Source organism: Cebus imitator, unplaced genomic scaffold (assembly GCF_001604975.1).
Source record: "Cebus imitator isolate Cc_AM_T3 unplaced genomic scaffold, Cebus_imitator-1.0 Scaffold213, whole genome shotgun sequence".
In the NCBI taxonomy this organism is placed as follows: Eukaryota; Metazoa; Chordata; class Mammalia; order Primates; family Cebidae; genus Cebus; species Cebus imitator.
This window is the reverse complement of record NW_016107528.1, coordinates 2,154,941-2,177,526: the sequence shown is the minus strand read 5'-3', so window position 1 is coordinate 2,177,526 and position 22,586 is coordinate 2,154,941. Positions and strand designations below refer to the sequence as shown.

Sequence of the window (22,586 nt, the reverse complement as noted above, 5' to 3'; positions counted from 1 at the left end):
AATTAGCCAGACATAGTGATGTGTACCTGCAGTCTCAGGTACTGGGGGGGCTGACATAGGGGGACTGCTTGAGTCCAGGAGGTTGAGGCTGCAGTGAGCTGTGATGGCACCACTGTACTCCAGTCTGGGCCACTGAGTGGGACCCTGTCTCAAAACAAAAACAAGGGAGCAAAAGAGAAACTAGATAGGCAAGTAGGTATTTCGTCTTTAAGCCTCAATATAGTTCGTGAGTACAAATTTCACCTTCCCTAAAACTGGATTCCTAGACACCTAGGAATAAGAAATATTCTGGCTGGTTCCTCAATGAGGTCTTCAGTGCAAAGAATGACGAAATATCCTATAAAGAAGAAAAGTGAAACCTGAGAAATCACTCACAGAAGAGTAGGTAGCAGAGTAAGAGATGACAAAGGTCCCTGAAGAAAGAGGACAGGGACTGAAAGGGAAGCGGAGAGATAAGCCAATATTGTGTTTATTAAGAATTCGTATTAGGCCGGGCACAGTGGCTGATGCCTGTAATCCCAGCACTTTAGGAGGCCGAGGTGGGCGGATTACGAGCTCAAGACCAACATGGCCAACATAACGAAACCCCATCTCTACTAAAAATACAAAAAATTGCTCAGTCATGGTGGCAGGCACCTGTAATCCCAGCTACTCGGGCGACTGAGGCAGGAGAATCGATTGAATCCGGTAAGTGGAGGTTGCACTGAGCCGAGATCACGTCATTGCACTGCAGCCTGGAAGACAGTGCAAGACTCCATCTAAAAAAAAAAATATTCATATATAGGCCAGGCACGGTGGCTCACACCTGTAATCGCAGCACTTCTGGAGGTAGGATGGATTACTTGAGCCCAGGAGTTCAAAGCTAGGCTGGGCAACATAATGAGACCTCATCTCCACAAAAAATTTTAAAATGAGGCAGGAAGATCGATTGAGCCTAGGTAGGAGATTGGAGCTGCAATGAGCCATGATTGTACCACTGCACTCCCACCTGGGGGACAGAGCAAGACCCTGCCTCAAAGTCAACAAAAAGAATTCGCATTTAAATATTACAGCACAGAAGAATACCTACTTTTGTACCGGATTCATCAGAATTTGAATACTAGCTCCAATCTTATCAGCTGTATAACCTTATATGAGTTAATCAATCTTTCACCTATAAAATGAAAAACAATAGCTCTTTTCTGAGATTTTCTGTGAAATGTTTCATATTCAAATAATTACTAGAAAAAAATACAGAAAAGCCATACACTGTCACTAACATTGAATTCCAATTACAATTCAAATTAAAGGTGCCCTTTTGCAAGAATTTCAGGTTGCTTAACCTGGAATTAGACAGCAAGGGGAAAAAAAGAATTTTAGGTTGACCTGTAAGTATAAGAAAAACTTAAGACAGACATGATAAAAACCAATCTATGTCCTGTAAAACAACTCTGAATAATTGACATAAACCTGCTCATTTAAGAAAAAGAAGTGTTCTTAATGGTAACAATAATCTCTAAGTAATGGAAGAAGTGATGTAGCACTAAAAGGCAAGACTTAATTTGCATCACTTATACCCATTTTATATTATTTATAAATTGGCTCATCTATTCATAGACTTTCCCACAAATTCTCCTGGAAAAACCTTGCCAAATATTTAAGGTCTCAGAGTCAAATATTATCCAATATTTGCTGTCACTTGGTTAACTATAAGAACAAGACCCCAAATGTTTTTATTTTAAAAGAGAAAACTTATATATTGATGAAGGACCTCAACACTTTTATAAAAGAATAAGAAAATAAGGGAATTCCTTCTATAAGTTTCATGTACTTAATACTAAAGCTCACCTACACAGGTATTCTCATGGTCTAATTTAAGTTCAGAACAACTGAAGGCAAATATTATATCCTCACAAATAACTGTGGCCTGACAATAACTGATCTTTTTATTTTTGTAGAAACAAGGTCTTGCTAGCTGCCCCGGCTGGTCTCGAACTCTTGGCTTTAAGTTATCTTCCCACCTCAGTCTCCCAAAGGGCCAGGATTCAAGGCCTGAGCCACCACTCCTGGCCCTGTAACTGACTTTAAATAGTAAACATAACTTTAATGTCTTGTTATTCATGCTCTCCCCATAGCCATGAATGTAAGAATTAGTTTTCTTCTATAACAGCAGTGGTGATGGGAAACTGGCCCAATTCTCAGGAAGACAAATTAGAATCAAAATAGTGCCACACATAATACAAAGTAAATTGACCACACAGATAATTCAGAGCTAACATTTCAATTCTTCATCTCTTTTCTTTCACTACACTCTCCATATAGCTACCTTCTACATACATGAAGTTTCTAACTCAATCACTACATTTAACTACTTCATTCTTTGGCCCACTACCTAGAAATCCATTTTTCACCTTTTAACAATTCTACAACTAGAATCTCTTTCATTTATTGGATTTGAACAACATAATTAGCTGATATTTATTAAACCCCTGTGACATAACCAAAGATTTTTACATAGTAGACAATTTAACCTTAACAATGCTTTTCTCATTATGATTTCTGTGGTCACCCTCACCTCACAGATAAGCAAATTCACTCAGATTAAGAAATCTGCCCAAAATCTAAATAATCAACAAGCAAAAGATCTAATGTTAGGGCCACATCTGATTCTAAACTCAATACTCTTAACCATTATATTAATGAAGAAAATGGAAATTATTCTTGTGCCAGATATTTCAAAATGTTTATCATTCCAACTAAAAATACTAATAAACTTACACTGAATGGTTGGGATAAGAGGCTTTTAAGTGTGCACTACTCCAAGTGACGTCAAGAGTCACCATCACATTGATGCCAGATACTAATTTAGTTTCCTATTATTTTGACACAAGAGGCAAATTTAAAGTATAAACAAAAGCATGTAGCCAAGTGAAGGGTAATTAGTATCTGAATTAATCAAATTTTCTCTTTTCTTTCTTTGGAGAAAGGGTCTTGCTCTGTTGCCCAGGATGCAGTGCAGCGGCATAACCATAGCTTACGGCAACCTGGAAATCAAGGGGTCAAGCAATCCTCCCAGCTGAGCTTCCCAAGTTAACTAGGACTATAGACATACACAACCATAGCCAGTTAATTTTTTTTTTTTTTTTAATTTTTGTAGAGATGAGGGTCTTACTATTTGAGCTCCTAGTCTCAAGTGATCCTCCCATTCCATGCTCCAAAAATGCTAGGATTACAGGCATGAGCCACTGCACCCAGTAAGCTTTCAAATAATTTGAAAACTTGGCTCACATTAAGACAATAGTATACACAGACCAAATGCAACAAATCTATACCACAGCAATTTAAACAAGTTGCTATTGTGAACACTAATTTTACTACCAAAAAATACATAATCTGTTTAAGATCATTTTTATAAAGGTTGGTGCTATTTGAATTTTGTTGGTTTTTAATGTGGGGGTTTTTGTTTTTGGACACAAGTGCTGCTTTGTCACCCAGGCTGGAATGCAGTGGTGCAATCTTAGCTCACTGCAACTGCAACCTCTGCCTCCCCAATTCAAGCAATTCTCATGCCTCAGCCTCCAAAGTGGCTGGGATTACAGATATGCCACCATGCCCGGCTAATTTTTGTATTTTTAGTAGAAACCAGTTTTACTATGTTGGCCAGGCTGGTCTTGAACTCCTGACCTCTGATGATCCTCCCGCCTTGGCCTCCCAAAGTGCTGGGATTACAGGCATGAACAATCACACCTGAATGGTTTTTAATGTTCTCATTTAATTGGCAAATCTATTTCAGTTTATAATACTATGAGTTTTAGTCAAATGAGTTTCACTGTTATAATTTATATCAATAGCAATCAATATGGTATTTTCCCTTTAATGGGGGTTCCCAACATTATTAATATAAAGAACACACTTAAGAAATGCACTTCGGCCAGGCGCGGTGGCTCACGCCTGTAATCCCAGCACTTTGGGAGGCCGAGGCGGGTGGATCACGAGGTCAAGAGATCGAGACCATCCTGGTCAACATGGTGAAACCCCGTCTCTACTAAAAATACAAAAAATCAGCTGGGCATGGTGGCACATGCCTGTAATCCCAGCTACTCAGGAGGCTGAGGCAGGAGAATTGCCTGAACCCAGGACGCGGAGGTTGCGGTCAGCCGAGATTGCGCCATTGCACTCCAGCCTGGTAACAAGAGAGAAACTCCGTCAAAAAAAAAAAAAAAAGAAAAAAAAGAAATGCACTTCACAAATATAAACAATGTCCAATTCTAACTTAGACCAAATAAAATGTACTTGTATCTAGTTGTATCAAGTTGTCTACTCAAATCCTATTAATTTTCTCTTTTCAACCTTGAACACATGTTGCATGACTTTTCTTAAAACATCGTTTTCGTAAGATATTTTAAAAAGTGGAAGTCATTTCAATATAAAAACAAAGCAATTCATCAACAGAATACTGTCAAAGAAACTCAATGAAGAATTTTCCCCTCCCTTAATTCTGTTTACCAAAGTTCCTATTAGTAAAATCAACCCCACTGGCTTTCATCATAATTTACTTCACGAAATGCAATCATTTCACTCAATCTGTATGCTTGTGGCAAATATCATCAGAATCCTCTAGAAAAACAACCCATCTATATTAACTGGTCACTAATTTGCTTTGATTTAGAATGCTCAACAAACCAAAAGAACTCTGAACAATGAACCTTTATGCTCTTAAGTAGTCTATCAAATATGAGCTAAAATTGAGAATGCTCATCAAACTACCAAGGAGCTGAAAAAAATACAAATGCTGAGCTGGAAGAAGACCATGCTTATGCTAATTATTAGTCACTAAAATTTCTCATTATTTAATATCGTAAGTAAATGTTAAGCTCTGCCAGTAATATGTTGCCAACGTACTAACACAAAAACAGCCTATAGGACTTCTGAAAACACATGATCAGTAGCCACTAATTATTAATGCAACTCAACTCAATTGTAAACAAACACTTGAATGTACATCACTCTTTCTTCCTCACCCAAAAAATTAATCAATCAAACAATTATATTAAATTCTCATGGCAGCTTGAATTCCTGTTTTAAATTATTAAGAGCATGGAGATGGACTATTTAATAACCATTAATCTTACGCATCAAACAGATGATCCTGGTTAGGATAAAAACACTATAGAAATCACAGGTATAAGCTACATGAAGGTGTTTCCAGTAAACCCAACTAGGTTCTAATCAGAATTCAATTTATGTAGCTATACTATAAATGGCTTAATTACTTTCCCCACAGGGTATTTCTCAAATTGGGGTATCATGTTTAAGTCTGCCAGTTTTTGATCTACAAAATTATAGTTTTTGGGACAAATTGCTTTTTCTTTTTATAAATATTATATTTTTGTTAGTAAATTTTTACTTACCTGGAGGGAAGTAGCACTAGAAAAGTTCTATTGAAGTCTTTCCTAAAATTCTTGTCTTCCTCAGGAACATAGCTATTTTAAATGTTGCAATAGGGAAAACAATACTTGGGAACCCAGGGGGGAAACTGAGAGAGGAATAGTAAAGTGTGATACAATGAGAGTTTCATTGTATTCCTACGGGAAGTACTGGGAATTTAACCATTAACCATTCCACAATTAACCATTTATTTTTTTGTTTATGCAAACACATTTCTTAGTTTACCTAAACACAGTAAAGAGTACATCTTCCTTTTGAACATCTTTTCAACTAGTACTCAAAATCCTTAGACCAACCCTGAAACAGTAGAACCAAAATCTTTATATTAATACATTTTATTCTTATTTTCAAATATGTCTTTGTCTCTAAATCATTTCTAAGATTATTAAATCAACCCAGGATCAGTACCAATAGTATCTACAGTTTTATATGACAAACACTCACTGGCATTCTTGATTTTTAAAATTTACTTTCATTCTAATCAAATCCAAATTATTCCTAATTCCTTAAAAGATTCTATTTAACACCTTCCAGGTGGTTCTATATTCTTATGCAATCAGTTGTTCCCAGAAAAACTGAATAATAAGGAAACATACCTAAGAGAGGAGCTTGGGAGATTTTTTTGGTTGGGTATGTGTGTGTCTGGGCGTGTAGGCCTGGGGAGAGTGGCAGAAATACTAATTTGCAATACAGAAAAAACAATGCCATTCACATGGTTCTAACAAAAGTGTCTGACCACCCCCACCCCCACCCTCAAAAAGCCCTTAAATAAAGAGGGAGAGCAAAAGAAAACAAAATAATTCCCCAGTTTCACCTCATACATACAATATAGCACAGGAAGTGGCAAAGTTTAAAATAATGCCTTTACTGTTACGACTAGTATGCTGTCATAAGCCACAATCCTTTCATTTTAGTGAGTTGTTGATTTTCAATAGAAAAATACAAATGAATATGTGTTGAAGTTCCAACATGGATTGAGCACCTCTGAATTTAGTATCAAATAATTAAATTTATTTTTCAGATGTCAAATCTTAGTATTAAAAAATTTTTCCATTATTTTAAACTTCACTTGAATCTTTAAAAAGCTGTCTAAATTGTACTATGAGTTCAGTGTAATCTTCTTTAAAATGCTATCAAATTGAACTGTCAGCACTCTTTTTTTTTTAAATGGGGGGGGTGGGTATTACCAGAAGAACTCTCATTAAGCTTTGAAAATCAGAGGCAAATAATTTCAAATATAAACTAGCTCCACAAGCAAATTTTATTCAATTATCTTTAACAGTCTATAATATACACATAACCATTTTCATAGGTAAAAACATTAACTTCATTTCACACTATGATCAAAAGTACTTCGACAGTTAAAGTTTTCAACTTCAAACAACTAAAAATTAATTTAAACTAAGTTTTTGTTTCTTTAGGATTATCTGGCTGCTCTCAAAACTTATAATCATTTTTTAAAAGTCATATTCGAGTATGTTTAATGATACTAACATGTGCAAAGCAACTGCTTCAAATCAAATTCTTCTATTCCAAACCTCCTTTTTAAAGATGTTACCTTTTTTGTAGCTAAGCACATCCAATACAAGTATTTTAAAAATAAAGTTTTATTCTAGCCTGCTATTTTTAAAAACACAAAAAAGTGAAATCTATAAATATCAACATTTTGTGCCCCTCAAATACAGATAAAAAATTACTTACCCCACACACCTGCAGCTAAAGATTTATTGTGATTTGGTTCTCTCTCATATTCAGGATTTAAAGATGGCTGGAAGAAAGTTGGAACAAACATTTCACATTTTAAAAATAAATCCTTTAAAAGCAATCTCAAAACCATACATGCTGTAACTGATGAATCAAATATGACCAACTCTTAGCTACGGGTTCTTAGTACAGAAAAGCTATAAAATCTGAAACTTTTTGAGTACCAGTGTGACGCTCTGCCTACTTACTGAAGCACTTGGATTTTGGAGTTTCAGATAAAGAATGCTGAACTACTAAATATAAAATCTGAAAAGATCAAAAATCCACAACATTTCCGGTCCCAAGCATTGCAGATAAAGCACATTCAGTCTGTATTAAAGATGAATTACTCATAAACCTTACTCTCAGCTTACTCTGCTAACCATTAAAATAGTTACTATCTATACTCATTGCTGGTCAGAGAAAACTAGAGTGTTTAATATTTTCCATATCCATAACTAAGAAATGAGTCAGAATTAAAAAACAGGCTTCTCTGTCTACGGAGTAGCCATTGTCTTATTCCTTAACATTCTTAATAAACTTGATTTAAACACACACACACACACACACACACACACACACACTCAAAAGAATGGAGGTCTTTGCATCAGTCTGAGAAATAATCCCTCCTTAGCATAAGGTTGAGATCAGAGAAGAGGAAAATCAGATCAATTTTTTTAATTTTTTTTTTTTTTTTTTTTTTTTGAGATGCAGTCTCACTCTATCAACCAGGCTGGAGTAAAGTGATGTGATCTCGGCTCACTACAACTTCCACCTCCCAGGTTCAAGCGATTCTCCTGTCTCAGCCTCTCAAGTAGCTGAGATTACAGGCGAGCAGCACCATGCCCAACTAACTTTTGTATTTTTAGTAGAGACAGGGTTTTTTACCACATTGGCCAGGCTGATCTCGAATTCCTGGCCTCAAGTGATCCACCTAATTCAGCCTCCCAAAGTGCTGAGATTACAGGAGTGAGCCATTACGCCCGGCCTAATAAGAATTTTAATTTTTTAATGAAAATTCTGTAGATGTGGGGTCTTGCTATGTTGCCCAGCCTGGTCTCAAATTCATGGCCTCACTTGACCCCCCACCTCAGCCTTCTAAAGTGCTGGGATAACAGGCATGAACAGCCCCCAGTTCTTAAAGTTTTCATCACTAGATAACACACTCACTATCAAAGCCAAGTCCAAATTTGTATTTCAACAAGTGATGTTCAGGATTACTAAAAAGAAAAGTGAGATGAGTACTGAATGAGTACTCTAAAGCTAATCTTGCTAGATGCATTTATCGTCCAAAATCCTGACTTTCCAGTATTCTATCAGGTATTTTTCATATTCCTAGCACACAAACTGCCACATTTAAAGAAGGTACTTAATATATATTAAATAAAATGAATTCTAATATAAATATTTTAATCACCTAAAAATGATTAGTAACATTGTACTGAGATTATTATAAAGCAAGTATACATGCATACCCCTATGATTTCTTCAGAGATACAAACTAAACAGAAGATTTTGGTGGTGGTTACATGTGCACAGCATCTTTAAAGTATATTATTAAAAATTATACTCTGCCAAGTCTAGGATTATAATAATGATAACCACATCTTGAGAATGCGGGTGGGATATAAAAAATAATAGCAGCAATTAGTTTTTACTGAGTACTTACTATGTGTCGCACAGTTTTAATTTAATTGTGTTACTAATTTAACCCTCAAAACATAATGAGAGTACTATTACCATTCCCAGTTTGTTTATACAGTTGACCTTTGAACAACACAGGTTTGAACTGTGCAAATCCCCTTATATCTAGATTTTCTTCCATCTGTGCCACCTGAAACAGCCAGACCAACCCCTTCTCTTTCTCCTTAGCCTACTGAACATGAAAACACGGATTAAAACCTTTATGACTACCCATTTCCACTTAATCAATAGTAAATAAATTTCCTCTTCCTTATGATTTTAATGTTTTTCTCTAGCTTACTGTAAAAATACAGTATATATTACATATAAAAAATATGTACTGATCAACTTTATATTACCATCAAGAGTTTGGTCAGCAGTAGGCTACTAGCAGTTAAGTTTTGGGGGCAGTCAAGTAATATGCAGATTAGGCTCCGAGGGGAGATCATTACCCCTAACCTTTGTATTATCCAAGGGTCAACTGTATTGTAAAATTTCAATGTTATGGTGATTACTGACTGGAAAAAGCAGATCACTAACATGGGAATACAGAGTATTTACACAGTTACTTGATAATAGGACCTAAGAGTAATCTTTTATTTTTCTATCCCTTATCACTTCCTGCCCTAATCCAATCTATCAAATTTTTCCTCTTACTGAAACCTTCCATCCAAACTACTGCTAAACCATATCCAAAAACTATCTATTTTCGTTTATCTTAACTACCCAGTTCAAGCCAATATTTTTTTCCTGAATCATTCTCTCCTCCTTTCCTACTATAATGCATTCAAGACCTAAGAACTGTAAAAACTAACATCACATCACGACTCCTCTCTAAACAAGCTCCTCATTAACCTTGTAATGAAACTAAAATTCTGTACTTTGATGACCTGCAAAAATTCCATTCAATTTAAATCCTTTCCTATCTCTCTATCCGAACTTTTATCCCTTAAACATCACAAGGTTGGCTAATTATGATGGCTCATGCCTATAATCCCAGCCCTTTGGCAAGTAGGGGTGGGAGGATTGCTTGAGGCCAAAAGTTCACGATCAGCCAGGCCAACATAGTGAGCTGGGTGTGGTGGTGTGCATCTATAGCCCTAGAGGGAGCTACTCGAGAGGCTGAGGCAAGAGGACTGCTTGAGCCCAGAAGTTTGTCTATACAGTGAGCTATAACTGTGCTACTGCACTCCAGCCTAGGAATAGAATACAGACCCTGCCCTGTCTCAATACCACCACCACCAGCACCCCCACCCCAACACACACACAAACATGAAAAAAATAAGATAAACCAAGGATGCTCCCACCTTGGCATGAGCTCTCCCTTAACAAAAGCTTGCTCCTTATTATGTCCTAAATTAAATGTCACTTCCTGTCTAAATCATATGTGAGACTTAGGAATAGGAAAAAAAAAAGGCTTTGTTTTCATACTTATTTTTTGTAGTAGACTTAACATTCATAATGTATCTGACCTGGAATAACAATTTCTTTGCATTCCTGGGCATAAAAAAAAAAGAAAGAAAGAAATCTGAATAAAGAAATAGCTGAAAAGACAAGGAGAACAATCTTGGGATGTACTTAAGAGTCATACACGAATAACCAAGTATTATTTAAAAGCAACAGTCTAAAATAAAATGTATTGGTAAAATATTCTTTCCAAATCTTGACAGCTTTTTAGAGATATGGGGCGCTTGAAAATACAGCACTAAGCTCACCTACTAGTTCTAAGAAAAATTGTTCAAATTTCTATGAAGTGTAACACAACATAAATACACCAAAAACTTTTTAAACCCACATGGTTAAGACTCTGGAACAGCAACACAACACTTAAAAAGAAAGAATGGGATAAAGAAAATGGGTAATGGGGGTTAGGAGGATAATAAACAAAAAGCCCTCACAAAATACAAGGATTAAATATTGGACAAACGGCCAGGCGTGGCGGCTCATGACTATAATCCCAATACTTTGGGAAGCTTAGGCAGGCGGATCACCTGAGGTCAGGAGTTCAAGACCAGCCTGATTAACGTGGTGAAACCCTGTCGCCACAAAAATACAAAATTTAGCTGGGCCCCGTGGCAGGTACCTGTAATCCCAGCTAGTTGGTGGGCTAAGGCAGGGGGATCACTGGAAGCCAGGAGGCAGAGGTTGCAGTGAGCCGAGAATGAGCCATTGCACTCTAGTCTGGGCAACAGAGAGGACTCCGTCTCAAAAACATACAAACATACATACATATAGATACATAAAAATATACATATAGGACAAATACCTACGGGAGTGTGATCCCTGGAGAAAAGGAGCTATACTAATAAAATACCATAATAGTGCCTTGATGCTATAATAGCACTAAATAGAAACTTCATTTGTATAAAAGTTACAGCAAACTTACAAAATCCTCAGCTTCAAACTGTTTGCGTTCTCTCTTGTCTTCTTTCCTCCCGGTTTCATTGTCAGGTATGTTGTTTTCATGTAGTCCATGGCTTTTTCCAGAATGGAAAATACTGCTACGAGAACGGGAACTCCCACCATGGTATCCCCCACGATGATTTATGTTTTCCGTACCATTTCTTCCATGTGTACGCCATCCATTTTTTTCCTTCCTTCCAAAATTACCTTTATTTGATAATAGTAAAGTAATATAAATTCAAAGAAAAGAGTTAGGCTTAAGGAGTGAATCACATCAAAATCTTCTTTAAAAGTCATAAAGTTAGCCATAAACATCATTCCTTAGCAAATTTTACCTCCATTAGGACGTCCAATAGCAGAATCAAAACCATCTGAAGAGTTGTGTCGTCGACGATTCACATCATAACGATTCTCTGTCCATGCAAAGTTTTCAGAATGTTTCTCAAAATTCAATGACGACTGAAACAAATTATAAAAAATACAGGCAAGCATTTACAAAACTTAAATATTACTTTAAAAGCCAGTAATACTCCAATTTCACTTATTTCCAAGAATTTTAAATGGTTAAGAGAAACATTTTGCAGTTATTTTCAAGGTATTTGATAATTGGGGAACTCTAAATGTGTATGATGGATTCACCGTTGGTCCATTCTCTTCTACCTAATGGAAACAAGCACACGTTCTTAGAAAGAGTTCAACATCTTTTTTTCCAAAAAACATAAAGGTTAAAATGCCATTACAATGGAAAACAGGTTAAAATATGATATGCTTCTTGTATAACAAAACATTAAATGTAGTGTATCACACACTACTTGATATAAACATTTCCACTACAGCTCAAAGTTCTCTTCTACATCAGAGATAAACTGTCAAATGAATCTTCAGTTTTAAGTCCCTTAAAGTTATTTCCATATTCCTTTTCCCCAAACCAAATGTATTTAAAAAGGTATCAAAATAAAGGAACGTACAATGCTATTCCAAAAAATTAGAAATACAGAAAAGTTCTAACAATGTATAAAAGTCACTAGCCCCAATATTAATCCATTAATCTGATAAAAGCCACAATCAAAACTCCCAACAGTTTAAGAATTTAAACAGGTGGACTCAGTAATCTAAAAGAAAATGCATGAAAATTATCAAAAAATGTCAAAACTCCCAACAGTTTAAGAATTTAAACAGGTGGACTCTGTAATCTAAAAAGAAAATGCATGAAAATTATCAAAAAATGTTTGAAAAGGGCCGGGAACGGTGGCACACACCTGTAATCCCAGAACTTTGGGAGGCCAAGGCAGGCAGCTCACCTGAGGTCAGGAGTTCAAGACCAGCCTGGCCAACATGGGGAAACCCCGTCTGTACTAAAATTAGCCATATGTGGTGGCACACGCCTGTTGTCCCAGCTGCTCGGAAGGCTGAGGCAGGAGAATTTGCTTGAACCCAGGAAGCAGAGGCTGCAGTGAACTGAGATCACACCACTGCACTGTAGCCTGGGCGTGACAGAGAGAGACTGTCTCAAAAAGAAAAGAAAACAGAGCTCTATAAATCAATACAAATAAAGACAACCCAATGGGAAAAATGAGTAAAGGATACAAAAAGGCATTTCTCAAAAATATGAAGCGTCACCAATCACATGAAAACATGGTCAGGTTCTCTTGTAATCAAAATGCAAAATTACAACAAAGTTGGCATCTCTTGCCCATTGGGAAAAATATAATGATAGTAATGGTTGAAAAAGACAGATAATTCTTTTTTTTTTTTTTTTTTTTTTTTTTTTTTTTTATTTTTGTTTTTTTTTTTTTTTTGGAGATGGAGTCTCACTCTGTGACCCAGGCTGGAGTGCAGTGGCACGATCATGGCTCACTGCAACCTCCCCCTCCCAGGTTCAAGTGATTCTTGTGCCTTAGCCTTGAGGAGTAGCTTGAATTACAGGCACCACCAACACATCCAGTTAGTTTTTGTATTTTTAGTAAAAATGGGATTATACCATATTGGCCAGGCTGGTCTTGAACTCCTGACTTCAAGTGATCACCAACCTTGGTTTCCTAAAGTGCTGGGATTACAGGCGTGAGCCACCACGCCAGGGCCAGACAATTATTTATTACTAGGTTAGAAAACACACACGTTTATGTACACTTACTTCTCTCTCACTCAGTAGGGACCGAAATGCAAGTGTGTATCTGTACTTACGTCATCTTTAAAGTCTTTATAGTTACAGTTTTTTTTTTTTTTTTCAGTCTTGCGTGTATTTCAATGGATTCTAGCACCATATAGTATTTTTAAGTTTTTCTGTATTAGCCCCAGAAATAAGCAGATGCCATTTATACTGCGAATATTTTTCTACAACTTGATTTTTTTTTTAATTTCCTTAAAGACATTTCTCCTGCTGAAATCTGGGTAAAATAAAGAATGAGTTGGGGGGGTAATGTTTTTCCCCTCAGAGACAGAGAAATATTTGCAATATAAATAGCATCTGCTCAGTTCTAGGGTGCCATACAAAAAAAATTTAAATAAAAAATATAAATGTTAAACATACCCCCTAATATGAAAGGAGCTATAAATCACTATGAAATAGACTACATCATGGGCCGGGCATGGTGGCTCATGCCTGTAATCCCAGCACTTTGGAGGCCAAGGCAGGCAGATCACAAGGTCAGGAGAGAGAGATCATCCTGGCCAACATGGTGAAACCCCATCTCTACTAAAAATACAAAAATCAGCCAAGTACGGTGGCGTGCGCTTACAGTCCCAGCTACTCAGGAGGCTGAGGCAGGAGAATCACTTGAACTCAGGAAGCAGAGGTTGCAGTGAGCCAAGATTGCTCCACTGCACTCCAGCCTGTCGACGGAAGGAGACTCCGTCTCAGGAAAGGAAAAAGGAAAAAGAAAAAAGGAAAGAGAAAGAAAAAAGAAAACAAGAGAAAAGAAACAGATTACATTAACAAGTAATTCTGAAAAAGTTTCTAACACAAAAACATGCTCAATCGTAATTCATTAGTGATGCAAATCAAAACGAAATACCATCATTCATCTAATTTCACAAAAATGTAAAAATGAAAACATCCAGGGTTGCTGAGATGAAAAAAACAAAATTGTAATGGGATTTTAAGTAGATTCAAACTTTTTGGAGAGTAACTGGGCATTACCTACCAAAATGTACAAACATTCTGACCCAGCAATTCTGCTGCTAGATATTTACTTTACCATTATATTCAAGAATATACCATTAAATTCAAGGTATTTCTACAGCTGAGTCCATTAATAGGTAATAATTATATAATTCATGTAAATCCACTCAATAGTTCATACAGCCACTGAAAAGAGATGAATTCCCTATGACCAGCTATAGAAAGACACTAGAGATGGTATTCTTGAAGAAAAGGGGGAAAAAAAAAAACTGCTATTTCATTTGTTTATCCAAACTAGGATAAAAACATATTCTGGCATTTGCATAAAAGCATCCTAACATTTCACTTCTGAAACCTAGTCTACTATCCTAATAATCAAGAAAAGAAAGTTAACAAACTGATGAATTTTCAAGTGTGATACATTCGGCTTCCTATTCCAGCTCCAGTACTTCTCAGCAAATTTCCTAATCGCTCAACCTGAGTTCCCCCACCCGTAAATGGTGGGGTAGAGGGAGATAAGAGTGTCTACCATGTTAAGATTTTTGTTACCTTTATATAGTGTTTTATTACAACAAGTAAGGCAGAGACCATCTTCCCTCTTACGTTGTCTCTCTCTCTGAACTGTTTTTAAAAATAGTTTTAAGGCCAGGTGCAGTGTCTCAAGGCTATAATCCCAGCCTGGGCAACACAGTGAGAACCTGTTTCTACAAAAATAAAAATTAAATGAAAAAAATCAAATTGAAAAAATTTTAAAAATTAAAAAAATTAAAAATAAAATTCAAAATGTTTTTACTGCCATAAAATAAAAAATGCTGCTACTATACACTAGTTACAGAGATAACTACAGATTAGTGAATGCAAATATGAAAATGCATTCATCATAGTAAAGTTTCACCATAATACATTTTTTATTTTGTTCTGTTGCTCTGTTTAAAAAGAAAAAAATTCTCTAAATTTCTATTTCATACCATTCATCTACCCTTTTAATAACACACCCCTGAAATCTTTCATCAAATAATTACGAAAATACAACATCCTGTTTACAGGGTTTATTTTGTCATCCTTCCTAGCATAACAAATGGAATTTGCTACTTATCTAAATTTTCCAGTATCTGTAACTGCTTTCGTTCAATATTTTTTCAGCAATACTTTCAAACTGCTGGTCAGGACTTATTAACAAATTATGAGATCAGTCACAACTGGCATTTTTTTAATGGAATAGAAAAACAGAAAACCACAGACGAAAACATTAGTGCACCAGAGGTATATGAAATTTGTATTGTGTAAAATATCCTTCTCACTACAGGTCACAACAGTTTAAAAGTCACTGCTCTAAATCAAAGATTTATAATCAGCCCCATGCAGTTCAAAATTTTACCAGATGATGGGGCTAAAGTTCCACAAATCTCAAAACTACTGCCGTACAGTTCTGAAAACATTTTTAGCCTTAATTCAAGTCTTCATGTCATCTTTTCAAACAAAAAATAAATACTGCCATTTACTTTAAATAGAGAATGCAATAGTGATTAATGTCTGTTCCAGTTACTCAGGCCAAGATTAAAGAGAAATGATGTGGGTAAACAAGTCTATGGCAGAAAATGAGGTTAATTACAAATAAAATTCATAAACAATGATTCTGAAAGAGGAAAGAATAAGATGAGAGGGTATAATAAAAGTATCACTAGAAGGTACGTGTTTGTCAAAACCACTCTGGGCAAAGAAACAAATCTCAAATATTGCTAGTTAAGAGTTTAAATTGGGCCAGGCACAATGGCTCATGCCCATAATCCTAGCACTTTGGGGGGCCGAGGCAGGTCAATAACCTTAGGTCAGGAGTTCAAGACCAGCCAACATGGTGAAACAGCACCTCTACCAAAAATACAAAATACAAAAATCAGCTGCGTGTGATGGCGGGCACCTGAAATCCTAGCTACTCCGAAGGCTGAGGCAGGAAAGTTGTTTGAAGCCAGGAGGTAGAGGTTGCAGTGAGCCAGGATCAGGCCCCTGCATTCCAGCCTACGTGACAGAGCAAGACTCCATCTCAAAAAAAAAAAGATAAAAGAGTTGGAATTGTCAACTATTTTCTAAAGATAATTTTCAATTAGAAAAATTCAGAATTTAGAATTGGCAGTTCCAAATTCTAAGAATCAAAACCATCATCATTATGAGGAACTATACAAATTAAGAGTCAGGTTCCAAAAAGCACTAAGAAGTTCAATGCACATTAACAATTATCAGTCAGACTCAATGGCTCACATCTGTAATCTCAACACTTTGGGAGGCTAAGGCAGAATGATCTCCTGAGCTCAGGAATTCGAGACCAGCCTGGGCAAGATAGTGAAACTATCTCTATTTTTTTTTTTTATTTTTAAAATTACTAATCTTAACCTCAAGTTAACATTTAAATGAAGACAAGAAATATTTACAATTTTTTTAATGTTTAATTTATCTTTCCAGATTTTTTTTTTTTTTTTTTTTTTTTTTTTTGAGACAGAATCTCACTCTTGTTGTTGCCCAAGCTGGAGTGCAATGGCACAATCTCAGCTTACCGTAACCTCAGCCTCCTAGATTCAAGTGATTCTCCTGCCTCAGCCTTCCGAGTAACTAGGATTACAGGCACACACCACGACATCTGGCTAATTTTGCATTTTTAGTAGAGACAGTGTTTCTCCATGTTGGCAAGGCTGGTCTCGAACTCCTGACCTCAGGTGATCCACCCACCTTGGCCTCCCTAAGTGCCGAGATTACAGGTGTGAGCCACCACACCTGGTCTGAAGTCCCTTTTTTTTTTTACATACAGTCAATGAATTTTTACTTATTTTACAGAGTTCCAAAATGAGTCCTATGGAAAGATCACAGAATAGCAGATGCATTCTGGATTCGAATCTAGGTTCACACTAATCAGCTATGTGAAGACAGTCAATTGAGTTAGCTAACCTTCCAAAATCTGCATAAAATAAGAAGGTTTCGATGATTGCTAAGATCCATCTTCAAACCCTAAAATTCTATTCTATCAAAGAATTTTGTCATTTCAATATATCTTTTCAACACATGGCCAAAATTCATTAGGACCTGGTAAGTCCTTATTGGGGAAAAATACTCCAAATTATAATTGTTTCTGGGCCAGGCACCATGGCTCACACCTGTTAACCCAGCACTCTGGGAGGAAGAGGCAGGCAGATCACTTGAGCTAAAACCAAGTTATCAAGTCCCTGTCATAACTCAAGTTTATGTTAATGGTCACTTAGACTGGGGCCCCTGATATTCTCAGCATAGAGCAGTAACAGGAAAAATCAAGGGATCAGAGGGTATAAACTTTCAGCCCCAACCACAGACCAACTGCTGAACACATGATGTACTGGGAGGGTGGTACACCCAGACAGAGCAAGGACGATCCACACACCACCTCCTGTCACCCAATACCTTACCATATCAATCTATTCACCTGTATTCTTTATAATAAACCAGCAAAAGTTGTTTCCCTGAATTCTTTGAGCCACCCTAGCAAATTGTTCAGACCCAATGCGGTGGTTGCAGAAACCCTGGTTTGAAACCAGTGAGAAGTAGTGGTGACTGGGGCTGGCTATTAGCATCTGAAGTGAAGGCAGTCTTTGTGGGACTGTGGGATCTGACACTATGCCAAGCAGACAGTGTCAGTCAGAACTGAAATATAGGATACCCAGGTAATGTCTGCTACTGCTTTGGGTGGGGAGGAACTCCAAAATATTTGGTCACAGATATGTTCTGTGTTGAGAGTAGAGAAGAAAAACAGTTTTTGGTGGTTTTTTTTTTTTCCTTTTGCATAGGTCTTATAGTCTAGAAAAGCCAAAACACCTACAGAAATTACCTTCCATCATGACTGAACCAAAAGTATAAATTACTATAAAAAAATTTCATAAGTGATAAGTTAACTAGTATTTATAAGAAAGATAATCTTTAATAAACTCAATCTGTGTGAAAATTTTCATTTATTTTTATTTATTTTATTTAGTTATTTACTTTTGTAGAGAGGCAGGGTTTCACCATATTGCCCTGGCTGCTCTCAAACTCCTGGCCTCAAGAGATTCCGGCCTCAGCCTCCCAAAGTGCTGGGATTATAGGTGTGAGCCATCATATCTGGCCCAAGAAAATTAATGCTATTTTTGAAAATAGTTTTTATTATACTGGCTGTTTGTATTCTTGTTGTCTCATTATATAGAGGCAAATATTTAGACAGTCACAGGTGGATCTCTGACCACCTGTAGGTGTTTTACGTCTACACACTAGATAGTGGTGGAAGGCAGGCCCATCATAAAGTTCCCCCACTAACAAAATGATTTAATCAAAAAGTTATGACTTTTTATCAGAATATGCCACTATTTTCCACTTTGCAATCAGACTATTAACTCACATCTGTCATCTCAGCACTTCTGGAAGCCAAAGTAGGCAGGTCGGGTCACCTGAGGTCAGGAGTTCCATCCAGATCAGCCTGGACAACATGGTAAAACCTCCTCTCTAAAAATATAAAAATTAGCTAGGCGTGGTGGTGGGCATCTGTAATCTTAGCTACTCAGAAGGCTAAGGCAGGACAATCACTTCCACCTGGAAGGTGGAGGCTGCAGTGAGCCGAGATCTCACCATTGCACTCCAGCCTGCGCGACAAGAGCAAGCCTCCATTTCCAAGGAAAAAAAAAGTGATAACCTGCTTTTTTGCCAGCTAAAACTAACTCAGACTAAAAGCTGTTCAGGCTTTATGTTAACTTCTTGAGCCGGACAGATTCCATCTTAGCTTCTTCACTTTAGTTATTTTCCCACCATTAAGTATGTAACTATAATACATAGCTAGGGCAGGCTGACACCGGGCACCTCCAGGAATGCATTTGTTGATAAAAGGCCAAGTTACCAACAGAGCCTGGGAATGCAGGTGCTGTCGAGTGCCCAGAGCCCCCATTATCTGTAAGTTGCATGTCTTTTGACAACTTTACCCCTTGCATCTGGCACTGTTTTATTTCTCATGTACTAGTTTATCTTTGGACTTTTTGCTTATTCTGCTTTTGTGAAAAATTTGCTTCAGCTGGGTTTCCTCTTCCCTTTAACTAGGGTATGAAAGACCACCTAACTTTTTCTTAGGGGCCAAGAGAATTTTGGGCGTTAGCCACCTCTTGGTTGCTGGCATAATAAAGGACTCATAATTCAATCTCTGAGTGTGGTGTACTCGTTGACTTGCTCAGGTACAATAAAGAAATCACTAGTGGCATAAAATCTATCAAAAAAGCCCATTTCTACTACCCCTTCCCCCATCTAATCTCGGCAGCTGTGATCAAGGAGACAGGTTTCCCTCCCCTCAACCCCCTAAACAAGGGTACCCCTTACTAGAAGAGGCAGGCTGCCAACATTTCTCACCCTCTCCAATTCCAACTGAAGTTACATTCCTGATAACTACAGTCAAGAAATCTAGGGCTCCTTTATTTTACCCAAACCCCACTCATAGAATGAAGGCTCTACCCCAGGTTCATGAGCACAAGAACACTGAGGACCCCAATGCTCTTGCTCCAGCTATCTAATAAGGCAGTAGTTTGGCACTTTAACAAACCAAGAAGACTCAGGCTGTTGTGTCACCTACTGCATGGAGTAGTGACTCAAAGATTTTGTCAAGAGTGAGAAGCAGTCTCTCAAAGGAACTAGCTTTATTCAAAGACTAAGAGCCCTCTGAAAAACAACAGAGATACTGGTATTAAGAAAATAAGAGGCAGGTAGCTTCTCTCCATGAAAAGCAGTAAGCTGAATAACAGGCCAGCTAGTTCTGAATGAACCTAGCAAAGAGATACTTAAGAAGAGCCCCACTAGGGTCAGAACCAACCTCAGGAGACTGGGCCCAAAAATCTCTCCTGCCATAACTAAAGTGGATCACAGCACAGATCAATTTAAGCCCCCAAGCATTAATGAAAACAATAGAGCAATCAGGTGGGAATTAATGGAGACTAACAGGTTTGATACCAAACGAGGCAAACAGCTTTACAGAAAGATGAGGAAAGACAGAGAACTCAGATAAATCACCCTCATCCCAAAGTGACTGTGCACAAACCTTTTATACTCTGCACCTCAATCATTTCACTTTTCATCATAAAGGAGGTCAATATTTAAAATGCGTACAGCAAGAACTAAGAATAATTCTAAATCACCACATTCATGGAATTATGAACAAATTAGTCAATGTTCAGCAAAGCACTCTGTGAACTGAAATACACCATGTATGTTATCATTATTTACAAGGCAATCCATATAAGAGTAAAAAACAGTATAGAAAAAGGTAAGATGCTCTGTTCAAAGTATGTGACTGTTATAAACTAAAATCTGTGAAAGTCTGATTACTACCAAAGACAACTTTGAAATAAATGGCTTAGTACACTGATGGTATAATAAAAACAAACAAACAAAAAAAAACTGCCTTTTTAACTAATAGAACGAGCTGGGCATGGTGGCGCAAGCCTGTAATCCCACAACTTGGGCAAATCACTTGACATCATGAGTTCAAGACCAACCTAGCCAACACAGCAAAGCCTCACCTCTACTATTAATAAATATACAAAAATTAGTCAGGCATGGTGGCCCACACCTATTAATCCCAGCTACTCGGGAGGCTGAGGCATATCAATCACTTGAACCCAGCAGGTGTAGGCTGCAGTGAGCTGAGATTGTGCAAAGCTCCACCTCAAAAGAAAAAAAAAATTTAATAAAACCAACAAATTAAATAACTTAGATGGTAATATAAACGTTGGGGTTTTTTTGTTTTTGTTTGAGATGGAGTTTTGCTCTTGTTGCCCAGGCTGGAGTGCAATGGCGTAATCTCAGCTCACCGCAACCTCCACCTCCCGGGTTCAAGCAATTCTCCTGCCTCGGCCTCCTGAGTAGCTGGGATTATAGGCATGTGCTACCATACCCAGCTAATTTTGTATTTTCAGTAGAGATGGGATTTTTCCATGTTGGTCAGGCTGGTCTGGAAGTCCTGACCTCAGATGATCTGCCTGCCTTGGCCTCCCAAAGTGCTAGAATTACAGGCATGAGCCACCACACCTGGCCATAAAAAGTACTTCTCTGCAAAGATATTATTACTCCTCCGCGACTTAATTACATTTGTATAGAGAAGCAGACAGAAAGACAAAAAGAGAGATGCAAAAAGAGTACCTTTGTTGATGATGGTGGAGTAGGGAAATTAAGCCAGGCTGGAGCAAAGTCATGCTGCGCCATTTAGGTCCAGTCTCTCCAACTCAGTGAAACAAGCCTTCAACACCTCATGGCAAGTCCCTGTCACATAAAAATGGAAGGAATTAGACCTGCTGCTCCTGGCCAAAAATTATCGCCTTTACATTACAATGATCATACTACTATAGGATTCTATTTGTAATGAAAATCTAGAAAAGACAAAACAATAGTGATAGAAAATAGATCAGCTTGGAAGGGGAATGACTGTAAGAAGTGAGGGAATTTTCTGGGTAACCATTATCTTGATTGTGGTGGTTATTACAACTGTACACATTTGTCAAACCTCAAATTATAAACTTAAAACCGGTGTTTTCATAAAGTACACCTCAGTATAGATTTTTATTTAAAAAAAAAAAAATGAGATGAGTAGACATCAAGTGTTTCCTGATATAACCCAAAATGAAATACAGAGTACCATCTATGATGTAGTCTTGTGCCTACCCAAAACAAAATTTGATCTGATTTAACTACTCATTACCAGGACATTCAAGATGGGGAACAAGTCAAAAAACATCTAGGGGAAGTAATACACCAAATCCAGGTCATGGGGTAATCTAAAAGTTAAATGAGCTGGTTTCTACAACAAATAGTGGCTTTTAGTGTGCAGATGAACTAAATACATCCCAGACCTAGTATGAATATGAATCCTTTATGTGAACAAGCCAACCTTATAAAAAAGAAAAGAAAATTATGAAATTTGAACATAAGCTGGATATTACTAAATGGTTCTAAGGAACAGTCACTTTAGATGTAATAATGGTATGGTGGTTATGTTTTAAAAGGAAGACACAGGCTGGGCACAGTGGCTCACGCATGCCTGTAATCTACTACTTTGGAAGGCCAAAGTGGGCAGATCATTTGAGGTCAGGAGTTGGAGACCAGCCTGGCCAACATAGTGAAATCCTGTCTCTACTAAAAATTCAAAAAAAAAAATTAGCTGGGCATGGTGGCATGTGCCTGTAACCCC

General features: G+C 37.2%; 1 protein-coding gene across 1 annotated transcript in view; it reads right to left on the bottom strand.

The window, feature by feature from the left end:
- The window catches only part of GPBP1 (GC-rich promoter binding protein 1), a 75,319-nt gene that overhangs the window by 19,438 nt on the left and 33,295 nt on the right, over positions 1–22,586 (bottom strand). Inside the window, exons 3-7 of the mRNA XM_017548698.1 lie at positions 21,542–21,661; positions 11,592–11,715; positions 11,240–11,463; positions 7,129–7,195; positions 6,024–6,083 (exon numbers count right to left, since the gene is read on the bottom strand). Coding sequence (XP_017404187.1) covers positions 6,024–6,083; positions 7,129–7,195; positions 11,240–11,463; positions 11,592–11,715; positions 21,542–21,604 — 538 coding nt within the window. The 5' untranslated portion in view covers positions 21,605–21,661. The remainder of the gene's footprint in view (positions 1–6,023; positions 6,084–7,128; positions 7,196–11,239; positions 11,464–11,591; positions 11,716–21,541; positions 21,662–22,586) is intronic.